The 16,124-nt window shown below is 42.5% G+C and overlaps 1 protein-coding gene across 3 annotated transcripts in view; it reads left to right on the top strand.

Moving 5' to 3' along the window:
• Nucleotides 1–16,124, top strand: part of GLP2R (glucagon like peptide 2 receptor) — a 471,983-nt gene that overhangs the window by 342,456 nt on the left and 113,403 nt on the right. For all 3 annotated transcript variants that reach the window (XM_088482732.1, XM_088482733.1, XM_088482731.1), the window contains exon 2: nt 5,577–5,673. In XM_088482732.1, coding sequence (XP_088338858.1) covers nt 5,577–5,673 — 97 coding nt within the window. The remainder of the gene's footprint in view (nt 1–5,576; nt 5,674–16,124) is intronic.

The following is a 16,124-nucleotide window of genomic DNA, read 5'->3' on the forward strand; positions in this document are numbered from 1 at the left end:
TTGATAGCCCCGCTCTAAAAAAATTTTGACCATAACATCCATCTGGTGATCCGCATCATCGATATTGCTGCAAATACGTCTAACTCGAATAAACTGGGAGTAAGGAAGCCCATATTTACATGAGTTAGGATGGCAACTGCTAGCATGAAGGAGCGTGTTGCGATCCGTAGATTTCTGAAAAAGGGACGTGGTAAATGTACCTTCATTAAGTGAGACTGCAACGTCCAAAAAGTTAACTCTGTGCCTATCGACATGGAAGGTAAATTTAATAGGGCTGTTCGTCTCATTATGATGTACAATAAACTCCGTAAGTTGATCCCTAGTACCTAACCATACCAGGAAAATATCGTCAATATAACGACAATAAATCCTGATCTGGTCACGAATCAACTGCCTACTGAGAAAGATCTCTTTTTCAGCAACAAGCATGTATGCGTTAGCGTACAATGGGGCCACACTGGACCCCATCGCACATCCGGAGACTTGCAGAAAAAACCTGCCATCGTGAAGAAAGTAATTGTGAGTAAGGGTCATTTCTAGTAATTTAATAAACAGATCTATACAAGGACCCTTATAATATTCATTACCCTCAATTAGAGATCTTACTGCCACTAAACCCTCGTCATTGGGAATGATAGTGTAGAGATTACAAATATCAATACTGCATAGTAGACAGTTAACAGGTACATCCCTAACAGAAGACAATCTATTCAAAAATGCAGTGGTGTCAGAAATAAAACCCAGACTATTACTGATGCAAGGCTGCAACAAAGCATCCAGATAAGTGGACACTGCCTGAAATAAAGAACCCCTGGCCGCTATAATGGGTCGACCAGGAGGACAAATGATGGACTTATGTATCTTAGGCAGTGTGTACATAACAGGTACTATAGGATTCACAGGGATAAGTGCAGATTTTAACTCTTCTGAAATAATATTAGCACAAACTGCGTTGTCAAGCAGTGTATTTAATTCAGCACAAAACTTAGTAGTGGGATCACCAGAAAGTAATTGATAGACAGAACAGTCGGACAGCTGTCTATCAATCTCAGCTTTATAAGCAAGAGTGTCTTGAACAACAATCGCCCCCCCTTTGTCAGCAGGGCGAAAGATGACATCCGTATAACCAGATAAATCACGGAGAGCCTCACGCTCCAATTTAGATAAATTATTATGTCTACTACCACCATCCTCCTTTATTTGTTTCCGTAATGTATCTACATTATTACCAATCATGCGAGAGAAAGTACGTATGGAGGCATTGTTAGAACAAGGCTCAAAAGTACTCCTTTTCTGAAGACATTTTAATTGTTGTGGTATCTGTGTATCAGGTTGATTGTCTGGTGCTTTATCAATCTTAGCACCTCTAAAATGTTTGTGGAGCTTTAGTTGTCGTGTAAGTTTATTTCTCCACTTCCCAGGATAGCTCATTGAAACTAGTAGTAGTTACAAAAGACAGTCCCTTACTTAAAACTTTCATCTCTACATCAGTTAAATTGCGTGAGGATAGATTGAATACTAGCGTCTCCGAGGCAGAAGTGGACGACCAACTCTCCCTTTGCCTTTGCCTCTGGCCGCCTCGTCTTGTATACCTCCTCTGCCTTTTAGACTGCTGTTGCGGGTAATGGCCCCTAAAGGGATATTTCCTCTGCCAAAATTACGTGCCTGCATGCTATCAGAGTCACTAGTTGATGGAAACTCTTGTGATGAATCAGAGTTAACCGGGTCGCGATAAACCGGTCTCCGTTGATATCGACCTCTCTGAAACTGACTCCTTTCGCGAGTACCTGCTCCAACCCAGTGGTATACATGATTCTGTTCATAATCTAGGTTCACTCTGGTAAGCTTTTTCTTTTTAAAATGCTATCAGGTCACGTTTATATGTTGCAACTTGATTGGTTAATTTATCAAGCCAATTATTAGAACCATCCATTTCAAACGCAGATTTATGTAGTGATTCAAAGACCGCAATTTTGTCCTTAATAAGATTTAGCTCCCTAGTTGATTCTTCTATAACAAGCAATATTAAGTCCAAACTACACTTATTAAGAACGGCTATCCACCGTTTACAGAAAGCAACATTAAATTTGCCAATAAATTTGCCAATATTTATAATCTTTATACATAAAATTCTGAAAATTGGCATGTGCATATGTAATCACCCCCTTTGCTATGAAGCCCCTCAAAAGTTCTGGTGCAACCAAGTACATTCAGAAGTCACATAATTAGTGAAATGAAGTCCACCTGTGTGAAATCTAAGTGTCACATGATCTGTCAGTATAAACACACCTTTTCTGAAATGCACCAGAGGCTGCAACACCACTAAGCAAGAGGCATCACACCATGAAGACCAAGGAGCTCTCCAAACAAGTCAGGGACAAAGTTGTTGAGAAGTACAATTCTGGGTTGGGTTATAAAAAAATATCAAAATCTTTGATGATCCCCCAGAGCACCATTAAATCCATCATCATCAAATGGAAAGAACATGGTACCACAACAAACCTGCCAAGAGAGGGCCGCCCACCAAAACTCACAGACTGGGCAAGGAGGGCATTAATCAGAGAGGCAGCACAGAGACCAAAGGTAACCCTGAAGTAGCTGCAGAGTTCCACAGCAGAGACTGGTGTATCTGTGCATGTGACAATAAGCCATACACTCCATAGAGCTGGGCTTTATGGAAGAGTGGCCAGAAAAATAGCCATTACTTAGCAATAAAAATAAGAGGACATGATTTGCCAAAAGGCATGTGGGCGACTTCCCAAATGTATGGAGGAAGGTGCTCTGGTCAGATGACTTGGCCACCAAGAAAAACGCTATGTCTGGCGCAAACCCAACGCATCCCATCACCCCAAGAACACCATCCCCATAGTGAAACATGGTGGTGGCAGCATCATGCTGTCGGGATGTTTTTCAGCAGCAGGGACTTGGAAAGATGGATGGTGCAAAATACAGTTATATTCTTGAGCAAAACCTGTTTCAGTCTGCCTGTGATTTCAGACTGGGATGGAGGTTGGCATTAGGAGCCAGGGAGGCTCTTCTCCACTGGCTACCATGGTCTTTATGCCGGGGACTTCAGACTCCCGATGGTGCCATTGAAACAGCAGGAAGTACGGCGTAACACCAACTTAGAGAAGAGGTGATGAGGGGATGGAAGGGGAGGGACTTCCTCTGCCTCTCCTCCAACCCGACTGCCTCCTAGCCTCTCCCGTGGCAGCCACCAGCATGCCTTGCTTGCTTGCTGTTATTGACACTGGCCATGGGTCCCTTTATTGCGGTGGGCTCCAGTACAATGCACCGGCTGCACCACCGCTAGTTCCTCATGACCATGGAGCGGCCCTGCGGCACCCCCTCAAATCTGTCACCCGGTGCACACCACCCCTAGAACCCCCCCTAGTTGCGACCCTGGTTACACAGACACATTTACAGTTACACAACGCAGTTACACAGATATATATATCTGTGTATATATATATATATATATATATATATATATATATATATATAGGATGGTGTGGAAAAATGCTGCAAAGTAAGAAAGCTTTCAAAAATAGAAGTGTTAATAGTTTATTTTTATCAATTAACAAAATGCATGTTTATTTTTATCAATTAACAAAATGCAAAGAGAATGAACAGGAGAGAAATCTAAATCAAACCAATATTTGATGTGACCAACCTTTGCCTTGAAAACACCATCAATTCTTCTAGGTACACTTGCACTAAGTCAGGGATTTTGTAGGATTATAGTCATGTATATGAATAACCAATCATACCATAATGGTCATCATTTTCATATGTAGGTTGAAACAGTCATTATTTTACAAAGACATCCTTCATTTTTGTGGTAGGCAGCCTCAGTGGTCTAGGCAGCTGCCTAATGGTAGCGCTAGCCCTGACTCTGCCTCCATCTCTGCAGCCTCCACTCTGGTGGATTTTGTCTACTTGCTCTGCTCTTACTTCATTATTTGGTACAGTATCTATTTTCCGTTTGTCCACTGCGCTTACTGTACATACACAAGCATACCGTTTATACCTAAATTATGCAATGGTTTACAAATGGTGATTGCATGCTATTGCAAGGGACAGCTCCCGGGGGAGGGGGGAGATGCAGGTAAATCACTGTGCGGGAGCACCTTATGAAGATGGGGTGGAGCCACGATAGCACAATTCTCTGAGAATCGCATCATGGCACCCTCAACTGTCCCGCCTATTTCTCTAGGAAGTAGATGGGATGTGGGAGGGTCACCTACTCTCCTCTGAGACCCTGTTGACTCAAAATTTGGGAGTACCCGGACATTCCAGAAGGGTAGCCAAGTATGCAATATCCTGTCCCATTTGATACTCATTGGTATGCACACACTCCTCAGAGGTGCCTCTCTCCATGCACCTGTTCTTCAGCTCAGTGACAGCACAACTATCGATCACTAACTTCTCTTTGCCTCACACTGGGATCTAGAGCTCCCCTTTCATAAAGCATTCTCTTGATACAGTATCTCTGGCACGCAAGTACTTCTCTTTACACAGTAACGTCCTGCAGTCACTGTCTTGGAACGCATCCTAAGATGGCAATAGTGATCTGAGGTAAGCGGCAGTATTTGTACTAGGCATGTGCAGGCTCGGTTTTACTCGGATTTACTCGGTTCTTATCGCCACTTTACCGCAAATTCGGATTGATTATATTGGCTATCCAAAACACATGATAGGCGATAGCCAATAAAAAGATCAGAGTAAATCCAAGTAAAACCGAACCTGCTCACCCCTAATTTGTACCACTGCTGTCCTTGTTAAATATATGATAGCTACCTTCCCCGTGCATTGCATGGGGAACTTGTTGCAGGAAATGGCTAACATAAAACAATATTTGCCAATAGCTGCAGAGAGTACTCCTTGATTAATAGCAAACAATTTAGCATTTTTGGTCTTTAATAAATAGATCCGATAGGCTGGAGTAATTGGAATTGGTCATGAACTGAAGGAAGGGCGATGTTTTTTCCCAGGCACCTGTGTGGGCATTTAAATCCTCTGTTCCTGCCACTACACTCTTGACACACATCATTTAGGGACATTGTCCAGGTACATTCATATGGGCATTCTAGAGATGAAAACAAGCTTTCATTTCTAAACTTCATTAAAACATTAATGAAGCTCTATTGAACAATTTTGTAGAGCAAAGTAAAATAGTGTAAGTAATTGAATATACCTAAGCATATGTAGAAACGTTAAAGTGAGGCTTGTACTGTGGTTTAGCTGGGGATGCAAATCGCCAAAATAGCCAAATGGACAAGCATTGTAAAGCAGAAAAGAACATTCCCCCAAATTGTTAAGTTCATAAATGATCAAAAATATTCTTTCCAATCTTGGACTGTGTGGCTGTATAGCACGTAAGCATCTATCCTCTTCTTGAACAGTTTAGACTGTGTCGTGTTCAGTTCTCATATTCCCAGCTGCATATCAGGAGCAAACTAAGCCACTTATTCACATCTGAATAAATGACTTCCACACTGAGAACATGCAGTTTGGCTTGGCTTGACTAAGACCTGGCTCATTAATTAAGTGTAAACACTCCTGTCATCTTCTAGGTCAGCGGGATTGTGCTGGAGGACATGCTGAAGAAATGGGCTCAATACAAACAACAATGTTTGGAAAAGCTGGACCAAGAGAGGCCTTTGGCAACTGGTAAGAGACTGAACAGTTGTGATAACAGCCACCATTTTCACACAGATAAATATACAATATGTCAAGGCAAATGAAAATTGCCGTGAAATACATTATATACAATATGAATGTGATGTCCAACCTTGTACCTCCAAGTACCCCTACAGCTGATGTAATGGATGGAGCTAATGGAACTTTATGTAAAAAAAAAAAACCATATATATATATATATATATATATATAATGTGTGTGTGTGTGTATATATATATATATATATATATATACACAAACAGTCAGAGCGCAAGTCTGTAGCAATGGAAAATAGTCCCAATAAGTGAATCCTTAAAACAGGGGTCTGTATGCACTGCCTCGTGTATTGGGCCGGCGTATCTCCCTTTCAAAAGGTCCCCGTATCCACAACACAGGTAATCAAATTCTAAAAGACAAATAGAAGGGGCGCCAATAGTGCATTATCTCCAGTTTTTATTTGAACATATAAAACAAACATATGTCTTAGATGACATACCAAATAGAGCGGTCAAGCCACCACAAATGTACAGCACATGAAAAAAACCTCCGTCTCCGGGAACAAACAGGTTCACTCGTCAGAGGACTCGTAACACGGAGCAACTCTAGGCCACGCCCTACGCGTTTCGTCACTCAGGACTTCGTTGTTCCGTGTTACGAGTCCTCCGACGAGTTAACCCGTTTGTTCCCGGAGACGGAGGTTTTTTTCATGTGCTGTACATTTGCGGTGGCTTGACCGCTCTATTTGGTACGTCATCTAAGACATATGTCTGTTTTATATGTTCAAATAAAATCTGTAGATAATGCACTATTGGCGCCCCTTCTATTAGTCTTTTAGAATATATATATATATATATATATATAAAATGTCACGTAGGGGGCGTGGCCTTTTTTTGTAGGAATATGCTTACAAATTAATGACTTACCACACCACTTTTCTCACTCAGATGGCTTCTTTACTCAAATGTTATAACAGCACATTTAGATACATGAGATGGCAACCTGACACTAGCTATGCTCCACCAGCCCTAACTATCGTATGGCTGCTAGTCAGCGTCTGAAGCCCCGCCCACCAGATCCCACAATACTTTTATCCATCACGCACTCCAGAGCAATCATTCCCATGTAGTGCAGCTGTGTGTTAAGGATCATGCTGTCTCCTTCAGGAAAGGTTTCACACAGTCTGACCCTTGTCCTAGGGAGTGAGTCCTGTTCTGGATGACATCAGAACATGGCAAAGTACCCTCTTTTATAATTTTATATATACACACACACTCAGGGGGAGATGTGTCAAAGCTTGGAGAGAGATTAAGTGGAGAGTGATAAATTAGCAACCAATCAGCTCATAACTGTCATTTTTCGTGGCAGTCAAGCTGGGTACACATTGAGACGATGTCTGCACAATAAGTTGTTTCCGGCCGAATCGGAACGACATATCGGCCGCATCTCTCAGTGTGTACGGCCAATATGCGCACTCCCGCGGCCACTCGTGACATTGTCCGGTAGGCCGTACTACACATCCAACCAGACTATATTGCAAGCGGCCCCGTTGCAGGTAATGAAGGATTGGTTGTACTGTATCTCTTTCCACTTTACCTCACTATTATGTATACATACACACATACAAAAATAAATATATATGTATAATATCTGCTGTTTTGCCTTTGCTTATCTTATTTTAACAGCAGGCACTTTATGAATACATCAATTCTGGATATGCCTCAAAATACTCTTGTATGTGTTGGATTCTGGTATAATACATTAAACATTCGGATGGAAATAGATATATTTTGATTTCTGCAAGTCCTAGTAGTTTTTCTGTCTTGATTATTTGCTTTCAGCTATGTATTGATATCACTAGCCAGGGATGTATATTTTTGTTGATCTGGATTATGACCATTTGCTCTGTTCCTGCTTTGAATACAGTTATATCCAGAGAGCAGCTTTGCTTTGTATATTGGTCATTAGACACAAAGTAGTCACCCTGATATTAGAAAGACATGGCTGAAAGGAAACAAGAGCCAGAATGATAAAGCAATGTATTATATGTAATAAAAGTTGTACTAGGCATGGAAAATCTGAGTTATACAGTAATTATCTGAAATTTTACCCCTTTTGAAAAGATTTAACGATATCTATATGATCAAAATAATAATGAAGTCCTCTGTTAAAATACACACTGGCACCTGGTCTGTGTGGGAGCTGTATAGTAAAATAGGGGGGAAAACTCATGTAAAAGCTATTTTGCCTGGCAAAACTCCCAGAGATTTAAAGACTTGTTTTTCTCACCCTGACAAATTACCCAGATATTGAAGAAAAAAGATTATGGAAAGAATATGATTTAAGATTGAAATAACAGTGAGACTTCAGGTTAATTGACAATTATTTTAAACAGCAACGTAGTAACATTATTCAATTACTGTAGGCATTTACTATTATCAAAGGGTGCAACCAATCAGGGGGTGTCCCCGTGCTGTGACAATTTGGCTTGAATTGCACTGTTCTGTTTGAAATAAAAAAATTTAAAAACAGATACTGGGCCTGATTCATACCAATGCCAATGTTTACGCAGCTTGTGCGATTATTAGCCATGGCGCATGTGTATAAGCTGCACTGCATGCGTGCAGCAATTGTATTACGATTACGTTTGCACAGAGGATTAATTTGCAAAGTGAATGACAGGTAGTCAGTGTTGGGGGAAGTAATGGGGGGTGGCTAGAGAAATACAGGCATGTCAGGACCTTTTAAACTGTTTTCTGGGCATGCATAAATTAGTGTTGTCGAACAGGGGCGCACCCCTCCCCAACATCCCTATTTCATCGATTTTCAGTACTGTCCCGCTGTTCCACTCGTGGGCCGAAGTGGCCCGTGGGTGGTCAAATCGGGAGGTGGTGCCGGACCCCGGAGTCTGAATGGATGCTGTGCGCATGCGCGCGGCATCCATTCAGTGATGGAGCACTGGGGGAAGCCCAGCTAGTGAGGCTCCTCCCAGCCTGTTATTCTTTGGAGGCGTGCCATGCAGACACGCCTCCAAATATCATCACGTAGGGGCGTGGCCTATGATAATTAGGACACGTCCTCATTTCCGGTCGTGCACAGTGCACTGTTGAGAGCTAGCACAGGGTGCTCCGACCCCTGGAGCCGGCCCTGATGTAGCATATTATTATATTGGACCAAGCCCTCCCTACTGGAGTTCACTAATAGAAGAAAGGTGTTCTGTCACAATACACTTTGTCATAAAACAAACAAAACAAACAAAAACTATTCGGAGGACTGTGTTAAAGGGGCACTGAATGTGTTGAGGCACTGTGGACAGTGGGCTGCAGCATTGTGAGGCACTAAAAAATGCCATTAGGAGGAGTGGACTGGAGCATTGGGGCATTTTGTCATTTAAAAAAAATGCCATTAGGACAGGAGTACTGTGTTTAACTTAAAGGGTCAATGTGTAATAAATAATGCCGTAGGAGTGCTGTGAGGCAGTGTGTTGTGTGTTCAGGCCCTGCTAAAAAAATTAAAACTTGTGTGTTAAAAAAATATAACGTCATTAGGATGCCACCCTTTTACTAGGGGCACTGTGTTGTGTGTTCAGGCACTGTTATAAAAAAAATAAAATTTTAAAACTTGAACCTTATATGGTGCAAAAAGGTTAATTTCTCAGTCATTGATTGTTTCAGTATAAATCAATAGGTATTTATTACTGAAATGTAGCAAACCTATAGATCTAACAATATCATCAAAATTTCATGACATCATAGTAAAATATAAAGCAGATAAAACACTTGTAAAGTAGCAATAATTGTTAAAATAGAAGATAATCTTTAAACCATATAAACCTCAATGCTCAAGCTTATGTTCTAAAAGAACAGATAATCACAAGGAGTTTTGTTCCAGGCTACAGGGGTGTATCTAGTGATCCAAGCGCCCCTGACAATGTAATGGACTGGCGCCCCCCCTATGCAGTGCCCCCAATAGTAATCCCCCAGCAGTAATCCCCCCTATGCTGCCTTGCCCCCAGTAGTAGCCCCCCCTATACAGTGCCCCCAGTAGTAGCCCCCCCTTAACAGTGGCCCCAGTAGTAGTCCCCCCATACAGTGCCCCCCAGTAGTAGACCACAGTAGTAGTCCCCCACTATACATTGCCCCCAGTAGTAGTCCCCCCATACAGTGCCCCCCAGTAGTAGACCCCAGTAGTAGTCCCCCTCTATACAGTGCCCCCAGTAGTAGTCCCCCTTATACAGTGCCCCCAGTAGTGGCCAGCGCTCCTAAATTGCCCCCAGTATTGGCCACTCCTGTACAGTGCCCCCAGTAGTGGTCACCCACCCCCTAAATTGCCCCAGTAGTGGCCACCCCTATACAGTGCTCCCAGTAGTGGCCACCCCCACAAATTGTCCCCAGTAGTGTCCACTCCTATACAGTGCCCCCCAGTAGTGGCCCCTCATAAAGTGCCCCCAGTAGAGGCCACCCCCTATTTCAGTGCCCCCCCCCTGTAGTGCCAGGCTTACACACACAAACACACACACAAAGAACAAAAAGAGCTGCCCGCTCTGAGTCCTGGCCGCTCTTCTCCTGGATGGGAGAGACGTCATGATGTATGACGTCTCTCCCATCACATGCTGCGGGGGGAGCCGGCACAAGGAGCTCATTAGTGAGCTCCAGCCTGCTCCCTCCGCGGATGACGTATCAGCAAATGAGAGTCTGTCTGACTCTCATTAGCTGGCTGCTATTACTAACACACAGCTGCCGTTGGCAGATGTGTGTTTGTAAACTGTGTAGGGCAGACTGCTATCACTGCGGTCTGCCCTACACTTGTGGGGCCGGGGGACTTGTCCACCCCTTGGCTACTGGTGGCACTGCCGGGCGGCGCCCCCCCTTTGGTCCGCGCCCCTGGCGAGTGCCATCCTGGCCAATGGGTATATACGCCCGCCAGGCTACAAGCCTAGCTCTGAGTCATTGCTTAACCCTTGTTCAGTTTGATAGGCCTTCTTCTCTGGGCCAGATAGCTCACACAGCATGCTGTTTGACCTACTGTATGGAGCCTGTTAGAAGGTGAGCACTCCCGAAACACTTATCCGCCATTTGAGTTCCAGATCATTTTGCCCGTCCCAGCCTGAATCCCCTTTCAGACAGAAAAGCAAATTACCGGGTCAAGCATTTCTACCCAGTAATTTACTGATCAACATGGGTATTTTTTCTTAACTTGGGTCAAAATTGCACCTTGGTAAAAACCAGGGTCAAAGTCCCGAGAATTTCTACCCGGGTTGACCCCTTCACACAGAAAGAGGCCCCGTGTTGATCATCAAATTACCATGTAAAAGTGCTTCACCCTGTAAATTGCTAGTCTGCTCTTTTGTACCTTTTGGTAACCTCAACCCTATGTGATCCTCATAGGGTTGATGTTACCAAAAGGTTGAAAAGGGCAGACTAGGTGGGCCAAGTATACTCTTATTAGGGCCATATTATTTTATTAATATAATTGGGAGGAAAAATTATTGAAATAATGTTTAATTTGATTAAGATAGCAATATAGCAATATTATATATTAATTATATTAAAGTGGCAATATTAATTGTTAAATAATTGTTTAGACTAAACCGCCGGCACTCTGAAATAAACCACTGGTGGCTAGGTCATTTGTAGACCTATGCTAAAGCAGATGCAAAAACTCCCTATAATGCTAGACCTGTGCTAGAGACTGACCCAGAGCCTTGCACCAGAACAGCTGTATTTACCACAGTGGTAGAGGCAGCTGCTGAGCTATTAAAAACATGCTTGTCTGACCTACGAGCCTACGGAGCCCAGCAGCTACCCATCAGCAAAGGGGAAAGGTCCCTAGCAGCAAAATCACCAGGCAACACAAACTGTGTAGTGCCTAAACCTACCCCCCCCTGCAGCCTAAACATAACCATCCCCCTAGTGCCTAATCCTAACTCTTTACCCTAATTCTCCCCCTAACGCCAGTATTTACCTTCAGGATTTTGGCAGTTGGGATGCCGGTGCCGGTATTCTGATATATGTCGGGTTTCTGTCAACGGCATTCTGACCACCGAAATCCCAGCAGTCAGGATTCTGACCGCATCCCGGCACTGACCTGCTATGATCCCCAGAGATAACTGACAGGAACTAGAGAGCTTATTGTTCCAACATTAGGCTTTCCAAGCTCCACCACCAGCTTCAAACCTACATTAGTATTTGTTTTCTGCCTAAATGTAGAAAACCCCCTTACAACATGTTGGCAAGCAGGGTACCTTAAAATAAATACAGTGCTGAAGTTGTCTCCATACTAACAGCCAGGGAGGACCTCCTGTAGGGAGCTTGCACGGCCCGCTGCAGTAGTGCCAAGCAATTCAGTGCTCAGACAGGACTCCGCCATAGCCTCATTCTGTGGTACTGGATACATGCAGCAACTCCAGACCCATCCTCCATTTATAGAAACTAAAGCCAGCAGTGAAGCGAGGCAGTGAGGACAAGACATCTCTGGTTAGGTGAATACAAGGGAACAGGAGAAAGAAAAGCCGAGAGGGAAGAATAGAGGGAATAAAAGCAATTGACTAATTTACAAATAAGTAAACCAAGAAAGAAGACAGGATAACTCGACAAGACAATTAGGGATTAATAAGAGTAGTAAATTAGAACCATGAACAAGCAATACAACCAACAATACAATGAAAACAAATACAATAAAGCACTGTGTAATGAACATCCCTGAAAAATCCTTTTTATAAAAGAGGCCTAAACCTTAAAACTAAAACTAAAAATAATCTAACCTTAACCACACCAATAAAATTCCAATTGGCTAAAACAGAGCAGCTGACATAACACAAAAGCCAGCACAGCAGGCTTTTAGGAGTCTTCTCTTTATCATTATGGACCTCAGGGCCGTAAGTAGGGGTGTGTGAACGGTGCACATGGTGCATGGCTGTGTGGGGGCGGCTTCGTTAATACCCCATGGCCCTTGAATCTGGCTAGCAGGATGCTACAGGAAGGCCCCATGCTGTGTATACAACTGAACAGAGCATCTTCTAGATGCTTCGTGCACTGACGCATTTCTGACGCTGGCTGGCCCGCCCCCAATGCGTGACATCAAGTTTAAAGAGTCTGTTTTTTCTATCACCATTTATAGCAGCAGGAGAAGTTATCGTAGGTGATACCCAGGGATGGCTATCACAGGCTACAAGGAAGGGTGATTGGGGAGAATCCCTAATCCTATTTTGATTAATAGGCTCCTTAGTTTGTGATCGTTCCCCTTTAAGTGTGAGATATATTTAGCTTTATTCAGTGATTCTTTGCAAGACAGAATGGAGAGTACTCTGCAAAAAATTAACTTGTGCACCTGCTTTAAATAAAACAATCACATATGTTATCTATAAAATGTATATGTGGCAAGATTTAGTATTTGCTATAATAGAAAACCAACCACTGTAAACTACCATGTATTTTATTAAAATTTCATGCATAAATATATTTATATGATTTCTGCTAAAATACAGAAATTTGCTGAACATTCAAGACACATTATTTTTGGAATATTTTTACAAAATGCTATATACTTCAGTGCACAGACTATGAATGGACCTCGCAGGATGCATCTCATTGTTCTTTTTTGTCAGTTGCAAATTATTTGAGCTTGATAGAGTTTACTCCATTTATTTAAGATTTTAATAGTGCACACTATAATTTTAGACATTGACATGTCTGTGTTTCCTAATCTGTGTTTCTGTTGTTACTAACCGAAATGTGACATTTATCATTTTGAAAGGGAATGTGAATCCTTATACTTATTTCATACTGTATTTAAAAAAATGTCAGCCTTTGAAAACATTTAACTTGTTTTTAAAATAATGAAGTTAGTAATGGCTAACTGCTATTTTCTAGAGATGTGTACGGACACCCATGTTTTGTTTTTGCCAAAATCGCCCTCAAATGTTATGGTTTTGGTTTTGTTCAGATATGTTGATTCATACTACTAACTAAGATGGGCACAACTACTAACAAGGGTTATGAATCTAGTTTACAGGTCTACTGGTAAATTTCTATGGTGGGAATGACTGCAAATAACCCTCCATTCCCACTATTAAAGTCTATAGAGAAGCATTTATTGGCTGTGGGGGCTCGGCCCTTTAAGCCAATAAACGGCCCGCCCATAGATTTCTATGGGAAATATTGTGGCTGAAGCTGTATTCGTGTAGTACTGTACTTAGTGTACTTAAACTGTAGTATTAAGTCCGGTAGACTCCGGTATTTTTATTTTTTATTTTTCAAAGACTGGATGCTGCTTGGAGAAGATGTCCAACCGGTGCAAGGAAGTAAAGGTAAGTATTTACTGTGTGTGCGTGAGTTTGAGTTTGTAATAAAATATTACAATCCTAGGTGTGTGTATTGTCTTTATTTAAATATTTATTTTACAGGAGGAATATAGGTACCAGCTGTTCCTTAATGCCTGGGCTTGCTGGCACTTGTGGTTCTCCAAGTGCCAGCAAGCAGGGCAGACTTGCTGTGACCTTGAGTCCTGCTGTATAGGACAATATTATTTCTATATTTTTTACACAATCGACTACACAGTCACTGCCCAGGGGTGTAGAGGATAACCCCGGGCTATCAGCCTAGGCCCGGAGGTATGCTCGAGGGGGAGTGCTTTTATTGGGGAGAGGGACCTTTATTGGGGAGTGTCCCCACTTCCCGAGGAATCCCTGGCCTGGGCTGACTAGTGTGGGGTTAGGAATGCTTTTGGTGGTGGACCCAGTCAAGAGTCTCCCTTTGCTGTGACATTACAGTCACACTAGTTAGAGCACGGTGCTGGTTGTGGATAATACGGGGGACCCTTACTCATTTTGTCCACCATATTTCCACAACTAGGACCAGCTCACAGAGCCTGGTGCTGGTTGATGAAAATACGGGGACCCCTACGGTTTACTCCAAATTTTCACAACCAGGATCAGGTCACAGAGACCGTCTCACGTCATTTTTTCTTTAACACTTTCATTCTCTTTTAACACACAGAAGCCTATGCAGATCTCAGTGATCTGCTAAACATGCTGCTGCTGAGGCTAATCTCGCTTAATTTTTTTAACTTGTTTTGTGCGAGTTTAAAACTTGCACCCTATTACATCCGAAGAGTTGGTTCTTTTTAATTGAAAACATTTGGATGCGAGTTTGGCACAAAAGCGAGAAGTGGAAATACAATTTTAGTACAAGTTTGCATGTTCTCGCAGACTATTACATATGCGAATTTGCAACTCGCACCTTTAATATGAGAAATTTTGCACCATTTCAGAACTCGCACCCTATTACATTTCACCCTAAATGTTCAAAGCTACAGTACATTTAACCACGGTTTGTCAATACTTGGGTGGGCTGAATACAGGCAGTGGCATTGGGAGGGCTATATTTTGCAAATGAGGTAGACACAGCTTGTAAACCCTTGATGTGTTTCTCTATCATTGAGGGGGAGCTGCACATGCCCAATCACAGCAGTTCCTCACGTCATGCCATATGCTCTGCTCTCAAACTCAGTGGACAGTGAGAGCATCCTCTCCTCTGCCTCTCAAGTATGTGTATGTATGTACAGTAACCATGCTATTTATGTGTGTGATATATATGTGCATGTGATATGTATGTATATGTGCTATATATGCACATATATAAATGCGCACACACGTGAATTGATATACAGACATATATATATGTGTATATTATATACACACACTGTACACACAAACACACAAAGAGCGGCTGCTACATGTAGAGTGGCCTCTGATTGGCTGGCGGGCCGTGTGATTTCCCGTAGAGGCCTATCATCTCCTGTCATTCGCGAAGTATTGGTATATGTGACAAAACATACCAATACTTGTCCAGCATGGATCAGGTCACTCGTTTTTTTTTTGCCAATTCAGGGATACTATGGAGACCAGCGCAAGGACAGAGGTGAGTAAGTATAGCATTTTTTTTCCAGGTACTCCCATTGGATTTCTACATGGAGAAGGGGACAGATCATCTGTCAGCAGGTAAGTATGTGTGAGTGAGGTAGGTGTATGTAATAAAGTTGTATTTTAGACAGTGTGTGAGTGTTGTGGTTATTTAACTATTTATTTTACAGCGGGGGTTTGGGTGCCGACCTCCTGCTGGCACTTGTACTTCCACAAGTGCAAAAGGGCAGGCATGCTAGCACCTGTAGTTCCACAGTAAAATACAACTGCTGGTTTTAAATATAGGGGGACCCCTACGCAATTTTTTCCCTCGTATTTTTAGGAACCAGGACTGGGTCAACAGCCAGCGGCTGGTTATGACTTTTGGGTGGGGACCCTACGTAATTTTTCAATGTAACCATTTATACACTGTTTCCATGCTGAAACATACACAAATTACACTGATCTGTGTATGTTTCAGGAAACTTGCAGCTCAGAAGGTGGTCTATTTGCTACCCAATTTGCTTACAAAAACCTGCGAATA

Source organism: Taudactylus pleione, unplaced genomic scaffold (genome assembly GCF_031769625.1).
Source record: "Taudactylus pleione unplaced genomic scaffold, aTauple2 ptg000290l, whole genome shotgun sequence".
NCBI lineage: Eukaryota > Metazoa > Chordata > Amphibia > Anura > Myobatrachidae > Taudactylus > Taudactylus pleione.